The sequence below is a fragment of the Sinocyclocheilus grahami genome, unplaced genomic scaffold (assembly GCF_001515645.1).
Source record: "Sinocyclocheilus grahami isolate Dianchi unplaced genomic scaffold, SAMN03320097.WGS_v1.1 scaffold13.1, whole genome shotgun sequence".
In the NCBI taxonomy this organism is placed as follows: domain Eukaryota; kingdom Metazoa; phylum Chordata; class Actinopteri; order Cypriniformes; family Cyprinidae; genus Sinocyclocheilus; species Sinocyclocheilus grahami.
In genome coordinates this window covers 965,235-976,761 of record NW_015505192.1, presented here as the reverse complement: position 1 = coordinate 976,761, position 11,527 = coordinate 965,235, and the positions used below count along the sequence as shown (strand labels likewise).

Below are 11,527 nucleotides of genomic sequence, written 5' to 3'. Positions count from 1 at the left end.
TTTTAAATGATGATTTCTTTTATTAAGGGAAAAAAGCTGTCCAAACCTGCCTGGCCCTACGTGAAAAAGTAATTGCCCCCTAAAATAACTGGTTGTGCCACTCATTGCAGCAACATCTGCAATCAAGTGTTTGTGATAACTGGCAATGAGTCTTTCACATCGCGGTGGAGGTATTTTGGCCCACTCTCCTTTGCAGAATTGTTTTAATTCAGCCACATTGGAGGGTTTTCGAGCACGAATTGGCTGTTTAAGCATCTCAATCGGATTGAAGTCCGGACTTTTATTTGGCCACTCCAGAACCTTAATTTAGTTTTTCTTGAGCCATTCAGAGGTGGACTTGCTGGTGTGTTTGGGATCAAACTACATAACTGCTACATAACCTAAGTGCGCTTGAGCTTGAGGTCACAAACTGATGGCCGGACATTCTCCTTCAGGATTTTCTGATAGAGTGCAGAATTCATGGTTCCGTCAATTATGAAAAGTTGTCCAGGCCCTGAAGAGGCAAAGCAGCCCCAGATCATCACAACAGCCACCACCATGTTTACTGTTGGTATGATGTTCTTTTTCTGAAATGCGGTGTTGGTTTTACGCCAGATGTAACAGGACACACACCTTCCAAAAGTTCAACTTTTGTCTCATCAGTCCACAGAATATTTGCCCAAAAGTCTTGGGGATAATCAAGATATTTTTTGTGCTTTGTTTTAAATAAGCTTTATATGACAGGAAACTTTGAAACTATATATTTATATTACAAATATAGAGATGGGGTAAACTGTAATTCAACAAGACAGCTGGGTATAGATGTTATTCAACCAGTTACTTTTACAAACATTAACAAATCAATTACTTTTCAGTGCACACTCATAAGTCTCAATTTCTATTATTTTAACGGTTTGAAATCCCTTTAAAGCTTTATGAACCAAACACAGGCATTATGACGGATCTAAAAATGAAATTACGGGCTCCGGTGACTAACTAAAAGTGAAATATAAATGTATTCTCATTTTTAATTAAGTCTCTCAAAGCAAAAAGGAAGAAAGTATAAACACGGTGGATGTCCTGATAAAAAATAAAAAGTCTCCGATCAACTCAACTGTGCAGCTTCCATATTCAGCGGCAGCATATTAGTTATACTGCTTATAATTGAAGCTGTGAAAGCCGGAGAACATACCCTTCTTTCAAGAAGACAAAAGAACGACTTGTTTTTGGTGTCTGTGTAAAACACCCCAAAAAGCTTTTGAAAGGCTATGGATAAAATATTTGCAGGAAGCAGTGCATGTCGTTTTATTACCAAACAACAATGTAGGTACAATAGCTTTGAGCAGAAAGCTTTTAATGCTAACAGCTCTGTATGAATTATGAGAGCTGTATACTGTCCTATTTACACTACAACCACATATGCACCAGGGTGAGGACAAACACCCCCACAATCCTTTGCTTTTTCTGCTATTATCATGGGTGACATGTCTTTGTTTATAAGAGCAAATGCAAGGCAGAGCATTACTGAATCACACAGATCCCACGGGTGCATCGAGCAGTTCCTTTGCGATATACCACCCTATGACTTATTTATCAAAACCTCCATTTGTCTCATCGGAGACACACACTAATGAGTCTCAAATGAGCGGGAGAACGCAGCCGTAACACCAGTTTCATCATCCTTAAAACAAACTCCATTCATTATGCTTATGCACTGGGCGGCTGTATCTCAATTGGGTTGGATGAAAGTGACTACGGCAATGTTTGGGTTCCCAAGGTGGGTCAGCGGCTTTCATTCAATCTCTCTGGTCCATTTACGGGCAATCAGTGTTGGCACATTTTGAGCGTGTCTGCATGACAGCACATGCCGTGTAGGCTGGAAACAGAAAACAGCGAGATGTACACCCACTTCATTATTAATCCAAAAGCGATGCTGAACGCAGGACACATTTCAATATTCCGGCTCCGCACGACCTTTGGTACGGATCTGTGAAATGGTCGGGCACTTTTGGCACTAGCAAAGGGCAAAACCACTGTCCAGGTGTGACTAAATAAGCTACTGGCCGACTGCTGGGTTCACAAATAACAAATGCTGGAACAAATGTGTTAACGGCGCTATTTGTGTGTTTGTTTATATGTATGTTTGTTTATTTCTCCTTGTGGATTCCTCAAGTGTGGCTTACTGAAGTAATTTTCCGCCTGGTCAGATTTAATGTGTTCCTATGTTTATCCGCTGTCAGGCAAATGTTGATTTATATACATTTGATTTGCAAATGTGACTCATTATGCTCTGTGACTGCATGGTTTATCTTTCATGTCTCTGAGAGGATGTTTGGCTACTTTTTAAGGTAAGGTTGTTTGGAGACTGAACTTTAATAATGGCAGAGATAAAGTGATTCTGAAAGGGACTGAGGGAACTGTATTTGCGGAAACTGTATTTACGGACAAATATTAATTTTAAATTATATAACCCAGTATTCACACTAGAAAATTGATTAAAAAGCCTGCCTGTAACTCATTTAAAGAAAGTAAAATAAACAATTTATTATTATTATTAATAATAATAATAATCATGCATTTGTTTCTTTCTTTGTTCACGTTTCTAGATTAAATATTGTTACATATGATCTTAAATTAAGATTTATCTGCACATACAGTTCCACACAAATGATCACAAGAATAATTATTACTTTAAGAATAATTTATTTAAAGGTTTATAATAAAATAATCATATTATTACGTTTTAAAGTAGTATTTATTTCTATTATGTATTATTGTTGTTAGTATTAACATTTTATTTATTTATAGGTTTTTAAAGTCATACGCTTTTGAATCACTTTTCTAACATGAATATTGTTATACATAAATAAATTAATATCAATTAAGATTTATCTGCACATACTGTACAGTTCCTCACAAATACGACCACAAAAATAATTATCACTTTAAGAATGCATTATTTAAAGGATTATAATAAAATTATATTATTATTATTATTATGTTTTAACAAACTATTTATTTTTGTTTACTTAAGGATTTTTATTATTTTTATTTATTATTATTCTTTTATTTTTCGAAGAATTATTTATTTGTTTATTTAAGTATTATTATTATTACTATTATTAACCAGTCTAAAAGTAGACTGACAACATGTAGCACTGGTGTTAATGTTTAGGTTCGTACTCATCACCAGAATGCTCTTATGATTCCCAGAAATGTTGTCTAGGCAGGCACCTTCACTCGCTTTTGAGACTCCACTGCCAATAATAATGAAAAGCAATCTCCAAAATCTCACTTCAACCACTGGTTATTAACTGCCGCTACCTGAAGATACCAGATCTGAAACACACCTATCCTTCACTCCCTGCCTCAATTCCACACCTTCACCCACAAAACCCTGCCAATGTCTCACCCTCATCCTCCACCCAATCAACACAATAAATGGCCTCATGTCAGGTTATGACGTAATGCTCGTCCAAATGAATCATCTATAACATAATAATCTAGGCGTAATACTAACTGTCAAAGATGGACTATTTTCCAGCTGAAGGATTACACTTAACGAATTTACATTTACATTCATGTATTTATTCATGTAGCAGATGCTTTTAACCAGAGCGACTTAAAAAATACATTTGCTTAATAAAATAACATTTTTATGAAAAATTGTGTCCTTGATATTCGCATTATGCAGTAACCATTCTACAAAATCAATAAAGCTATCAAGGCCCTTACATATTATGAATATAATCAAGGATAAAGTGTTAAAGACATTTCGCTGCACATTGCACTAAACAACTATTCCATGCAAACATCAATATAAATATTAATTTGAACAATGAATCATAAAAACAGAAAAAGAAAATAACGTAAAAATGTCTTACTCCTTCAAGGCATCCTCAAAAGCTTCTATGAATAAACTCAATATAAAAACAGGTCTATGGCACATTTTAAGAATTTAAATGTATTTGAGTTAAAACAAATATGATAAAAAATAATGAGAACTACATAATAATAATAATAATTATTATTATTATTAACTTATTTCACTTGAAACATAATAATAATAATAATAAAAACCATGAGAATAAAATACTACTAATAATAATAAATATTATTATTATTTTAATTATTACTGTTATTTTTTAAAACAACAACAACAATATTATTATTATTATTACTAGTATAAATCAAGTGTACATAAGACATACAGAAACAAAAATGATGGTGTATGGCAGTGGCATCTGCCACTCAGGTGCAAGACGCAAACGTTTTGAGCCTAGATCAACTAATATTGAGGAATTAGATACTGCAGCACAGCAGGAAGGTGTTTGGGAGAGAACAGCAATAAGGCTGTGTGCAAAATGGTAAACATTTATGTACATTACACCCAAATGCCCCTCTCAGTGCAGAAAGCGCTGTTTAACAGCTGCAGAGCATGTGAACAGCCCCCTGGTCGACTCGAAACGGTTTGAGGTACAAATGCTCCCCTGAGACGACTTCGGCAGTCGAGAATGGGCATGTGGAGGATTGATGTGTGTGTGCGTCGGTAATCATAACCCACTGTACACACGTAATGTCGCCTCTTGCACTTCCAGCGCTCATACGAAAAGAAGGGGGAGATGTGATTGATATTGGTTTTTATGCAAATGTAGCATTTGTAAATGTACAACACGATACAATTTGCATAGTCATTCAGTCAGTGCCATTTATAAGTGCATTAATCCAGCGCCGCTCTCCTTAGAACAGCTGCTCACACAAAGCCAGCGCAAAAAAAAACAATGGGACATGACCGCCGATGTGTGCATATGCACCCCTGGATTTGTTGGTGATGGGTCGCAAACATGAAAAGCAATTTCCGGTTAAATGAAAAGAGAGTTGTGAGCAGAAAGTGATTTGCGTGTAATTGTATGTATTGTATTAGAAAGACTGACCTCTGACATGTTGACGCGGCCCTCCTGGAAGGAGCAGTCGTTGGCATTGTGGGTGCACATGTGTCGGTATTTGCACCAGTGGCATGGAAAGGAGCCATTCACACAGGAAAGACACCTATCAAGAAGAGACAGCCAGAGAAAAAGAGTATTATTCAGTTATTAATGGCTAAGTCACATATGGATGCATTCTATATCAAACCATGACATTTCCACATGACATATACTCACGTTCCTCTATTAGCATTTGGACTTTGGTGCTTTGCACAATTATATTATTAGCTTGTTCTCAGAGTACTTTAGTAACCACGTAGCAACCGCATAACAATACACTAAAACATACTCAGAACTCATTAGAACCCACCAAAGCCACAGCACACACCAGAATGCCCTAACAACCCCCTAGAATACCCCAACTACTGTATAGCAACACACTAAAAACTACTCAGTCAGAACACCTTAGCAATCGCATAACAATGTGCTAAAAAACACCTTAGCAACACCCTAGCATTTGTACAGCAACTCAGTAGCCACAAAGCCTTAACAACCCCCCAGAACACACTAGCAATTGCATATTGTAGCATACTAAAACACTCAGAACACCTTAGCAACACCCTAGCAACAACTCTGAACACAGGTAGCATTCGTATAGCAGCTCACTAACAACCACAAAGCCCTAGCAACCACCCAGAACACCCTAGCAACCTCACCGCAATGTGCAAAAAACACTAAGAACACCTTAGCAACACCCTAGCACCACCTTAGAACTCCCTAGCAACCACAATGTATCCAAAAACCCAGAACACCTAACACCCTAGCACCCACTCAAAACACCCTAGCAACCAAGTAATGTACTGAAACACCCGGAACACCTTAGTAACACCCACTCAGAACTCCCTAACAACCACATACTGTACTAAAAACAGAGAGAACACCTTTACTAACACCCTGGTATCCAAGAAGAAACACCCTAGCAACCACATAACAACGAGCTAAAACACTCTGAGCAGCTTAGCAACACCCTGGCATCCACCATGAACACACTAGCAATCCCATAACAATGAGCTAAAACACTAAGAACCCTTTAGTAACACACTAGCACCTAGTGTTAATTTCATCAGCTATTTTCAATTTAGTCTTAGTCCTGTGGTAAAATGTCCTTCTTAGTTTTTATCATATTTAGTCAACCTTATCCTATTTAGTTTTAGTCAAGTTTTAGTCGACTAAAAGTCTCAACATTTTAGTCAAAGAACACCTGAAGTATTTTAGTCTAGTTTTAGTCAATGAAAACTTGACATTTTAGCAATAAGATTTTTATGAATTAACCGTACAGCAGTATTCATTTTGGCAGCCATTTTTAATTTAGTATTAGTCTTAGTCAAATGCACATTTTAGTTATCATATTTAGACAACCTTGTCCTGTTTTTGTTTATTCAATTAAATGTATGAGCATTTTAGTCAGGTTTTAGTCAATGAAATCTTAGTCACATTTTCGTCATTCTGTATAATGGTTACACTGATAAAAAAATGTTTTTAAATTCTCAAAATTATAATCGCAATGTTTGATGCATTTCAGGTATTGCACTTTCACCAGTAAGCACAAATCAATAGAATGTGGACATAGGCTATGCATGGTGTATTTTACATCAAAATCCCTGGTAGCCCTTCGGGCAGGTACTTTTCAGATTTTGGTAGCCCGAAAATTAATTTAGCCTTTTTTTTTTTTTAAATATAGAAAATCAGATAGGAGTTTAAATGTCAATCAAAAATATTTTCAATACACAAATATCAACAAATATGAAGAAAGGAATTTTATTTCACTATTACAGGGTATCTGCAGAATTAAAAAAAATAAATTTAAGGCAATTTATGACCCATTTTAAGAGCTGCACAAGTAAAATGAACACACAGCATGAGTGGAGTTGGACAATGTCTGTGGTAACATACAGTACTGAGCCATAAAATTACATGATTTACATTTCAGATACAGGTTTTCACAAAAACAAATATCTTATACAACAGCATTTCTACCTTTAGACCATTTTTATGAAAAGGGATAAATCAAGCATATAAATGATGTCAATTTAAAACTTATTTGTCAAAATCTTAATTGTTTAGATTTTTAGAAGGCACATTAACTTCTTTCTCATTTACAACTCTATGTGTTTTCTGCGTAAAAACATGAGTTGATATTTGCATTGACCATAAACAGCAAGAAAGGCTTACAGGAAATGCAAATTCATTCTCTGCCACGAGGTGGCGCTTTAGGAGCACTGAAATATTGCGGTTTCCCCAGTAACGGCTGTACACAAAGCAGCTCAGCGCTCATAAACGCTGCTTTATCAGGAATTATAGGAAAGATAAAATTAAAATGCCAACGACACGTTTCTGAGGACAGTCGGTTCACTTCAGATACATTCAAATAAAGTCATCCACACCGCCTTTTGACTTGAAACGTGCAGCGCTCATATTTATTCAATGACATCGTTGCCTTTTGAAGTTTAATCCAGCCGTATCGCGACTCTTGTCTTTCCGTCCCCAACTGTAAGACCTCTTGAAATTATAATTATATTTCTTATACCATGTAACGTATTTAAAACTTTTTATGGCCTTAGGTTTGATACAACTCACTTTATGAGTTTTTAAGGACCCGCGGGAGATCTGTATAGCCCGTCGGGCAGAGTGGTGATACATTTTGGTAGCCCGACTGGAAAACACAATAGCCCCGGGATGTCGGGCTAGCGATTTTGCGAGCCCTGTCTATTAAAACAACAGCGATTGAGTAAGTGTATTTATTCAGCGATCACAATGGCAAACAATATAGTCGAGGTCTCATGACAGAACACTGACCGGCTGAATGACGCTTTCATTTAGATCGCTAAACTCCAGCTTGTTTGTTGGTGTTTTCAGATCATCGGCGGCGGCGCTTCCGCAATGTGCATGGTTACCAGATTGCTTAAAATAAGCAAAACACTGGGCAGAAAATGTATCCTTGTAACAGCAAAGCTCAGATTCGGGATTTTAACTCTTGATATCTGGCAACCGCACTCATATAAGCTCGCCTAGCAGAGGCGTGTAGAGCTGTGCGCAATAACATTTTGTCTCCTTTTTTTGACGAAAATAAAAAGAGGTTTTTGGTAAAGTTTTTATCGTTTTGAATACATTTTAGTCTCGTCTTATTGCGTCAACGAAATTGCATGTTGGTATAGTCTTAGTTATCGTTTATTGACCTTATTATCGTCGCGTCTTCGTCTTGTCTTAGTCATGGGAAAAAAAGCTTGTCGACGAACATTTTTCGTCATAGTCTTCGTTAACGAAATGAACACTACTAGCACCCACTCAGAACACCCTCGCAACCACATAACATGCTTAAACTCCGAGAATACCCTAGCGCACACTCAGAATACCCTAGCAACCACATAATGTACTGAAACACTCAGAATACCTTAGTAGCATTCACCCATAACCATCATCTGTATAACAACTTACTAAAAACTACTCAGAATACCTTAGCAACACCCTAGCACCCACTAAGAACACCCTGGCAACCACACAGAAGAACACAAAAACACTCAAACCACCCAGAACCTCCTAGCAACTGCACAGTAACACATTAAAAACTAAAAACACCTATGCAACCATCTAGCAGTGATCTAGCAACGGACCAAAAAAAAACACTTAGGCCATTATTTATTCATTTCGCACCCTAGCAACCATCCATGATTACACCCTATTTCCAAGATGTTTTTTTTCAAACAAATCTAGGTCTTTTGTCTTCTCTTTCCCTTTTCTCAACACTTTTCATCTCTCTATAGCAGAGGTGACAGAGAGCAGGTGGTTTGAGATGGACAGAGAGCGAGACAGATCAAAGACAAAAGACATCAGAAAAGAAACCTAAACATACAAACACAACCCATTCATTCAGGTTTACACACAGAAAATGATCAGAGAGCAAAGCTTCACATTCAACAGTTTCAAATGACTCATTTACATCAATAGCACTGATGATTTGTTCGTTTAAGACATTTAACGACTGAGCCCACATTTGACAGAGTTGACACCTCAAGGTGAAAAATAAGAAGAATGTCACAAACAACACTGATCTGTCAACTTTCCACACACCGCACTGAGACCAAGGTGTAGGTTGGCTTCGTTGCTATGGTTACAGAGGAAGATTTTGTTGCTGTTTGGCAGGGGAGGACAAGGACGCTGATCTGTGCTCTAGTCTCGGAGTCAAGTCTCATAAAGTCATAACAGAAGAGTTGCGTGGGAGCAGTTTCTTATCATGAACTCTAGAATGAATTGAGCTTGACATAAGTGGTGGAAACAGATTTGCGCAGTACTTCTAAACCATTTCACAACTGTATATTAAAGGTGAAGTGAGTCATTTCTGCACCACTAGTGTTACCAAATGGAACAGATTTCTAGAACACTCCCTTTGTTTGCCATTGGACATTAAAGTCAAAATTAAAAACTCTTAAGGATCATATATATACTGTATATATCAGTGTTGGGGGTAACGCATTACAAGTAACGCGAGTTACGTAATCAGATTATTTTTTTCAAGTAACTAGTAAAGTAACGCATTACTTTTTAATTTACAAGAGAATATCTGAGTTATTTTCAAATAAGTAACGCAAGTTACTTTTTTTTTTTCAATTCATTGATTGACAGCTCTCCTGTCCCCATGTTGAGAGAAATCAGAAGATGTTACTGTCGTTCTAAAATAAATATGAATATGCATTAATTCATCTCACTCACAAAAAAAAAAACTGATTCAGTATTCCTCAAAATGAATAAAAATAATGCAACTCAGAGTATGACGCAAACCTGCAATAATTAAATGTTAAACAACACAAATATATTTTATGTATTTAATCCCATTCTATTAACCAATGTCTTTGCTTCTGACCTTCGATGATCCAGTTCAACCGTACTAATAAGCACAAATTACTCTAGACAAACATTTGTGTCTTTTTTTTTATTGCTGAAGTGTGTTGAAATTTCTTCTTCTGCATTCTACTGTACGGACGTAAATGTACTTTCCCTTCAGCCTGAGGCTTATTCATTTCACTTTTGGTGTGTAAATGCTTTTATATTTGCCAAAAAATATAACTTTTCTATTTTACAAACAAACAAGCAAGCCCTGTCCAGATTTAAAAAGTAACGCAAAAGTAACGAAACGCATTACTTTCCATACAAAGTAACGTAATTAGTTACTTTTTTATGGAGTAACGCAATATTGTAATGCATTACTTTTAAAAGTAACTGTCCCCAACACTGGTGTGTATATATATATATAAAATTAAAATAAAAAATATTTTAATACAAAATGAAATACACAGGGACCTGGAACACTTTTGAGTGATGGAATTCAAAATACTTCATAAAAAAACAAAAACAAAAACTAATTCGCTAAAATAAAAAGGCCTTCCAGCTACAACGCTAATGTTGAAGTACGGTCTACACAGAGCACCGCTTCTTCAGTATTTTAAGACACACTCCGCGAGCTACATGTAGCTCACTGCTCCCAAATCCTCCTCAGACGCCCAGTGCTTTCCTCACATCATGAAAAGGCTTCTGTGGTCAGCGAGAGCGTCACAAAGAGGCGAGAAGTGCGCTCTATGCCTCTTCCCCTGTCTGTGCCAAATGTTCAAAGGCTCACGTCCGCTGCTGGTGCATGATAAAGCTTTCTCCTCACTCCGCTCCGACTACATGAGACAAAAGAGCTGCTGAATTAAAGGACTAGCTGAACCTGACGAAGAGAAATAGAGAGATTCTAAGGGAGAGGAATGAATGAAAAGGAGAAAAACAAGGATGCAACAACAAAAAAAGGAATAGAGCGGGAGAGAAAAAGGGAAGAGACCAGAGAAAAACAGGGTAGAGGAAGAAAGAGGAGAAAAGAGAGAGAGAAACATCCACTAATGAATGTCACATTGGCACACTTTGATCTTGTATTATTCAGATCTTACTTCCTGAAGAGGCACCTACATTTCAACCCATCACTGCTGACACGCACCTCAAAAGCGCCATGTCATCCTCCTTACCGCCAGTACTGTGAAACGAATCAAACTATTGTGACAAAATATACTTTTCTTTCTAAATGTTTCCCCTGAAATTCACATATAATGCTAATGAAGTTTTCTTGTAGTATCATTTAAATATAAAAAATGATGGTGCATAAATAAATAAATGGAGAAAATACCATATATATTATGGTAAAAAGTTATGGTGAAATGAAATATGAAAATGAATTATTATATTATTATAATAACTGGAAAACAAATGTCACAATGATGGTGCCAACCCAATCAATCAATAATAATAATAATAATAATGAATAATAATAATAGTTGTTGTTGTTGTTGTTGTTATTAACCCATAAAAGAAAGAAAATTGTAAGTGTATGTTAATTGGTACATTATATATTATGCAAGCAATATGCAAGCAAAATGCTAAGCAACCTTGACAAACAATGACAATGATGACACTCACAAGACAGGAAATCAGATGTCACCATTACATTGTGCCAAACCGAAGGCTTTAACACACACACACACACACACACACACACACACACAAAAAAAAGAGGGAGTGTCTATAAAAGTGTGTGTCTA

At 36.5% G+C, this 11,527-nt stretch overlaps 1 protein-coding gene across 1 annotated transcript in view; it reads right to left on the bottom strand.

Annotated features, from left to right (window-relative positions):
- LOC107599375 (plexin-A1-like) overlaps positions 1-11,527 on the bottom strand; it is a 247,168-nt gene that overhangs the window by 95,481 nt on the left and 140,160 nt on the right. The window contains exon 8 of the mRNA XM_016290954.1: positions 4,914-5,028. Coding sequence (XP_016146440.1) covers positions 4,914-5,028 — 115 coding nt within the window. The remainder of the gene's footprint in view (positions 1-4,913; positions 5,029-11,527) is intronic.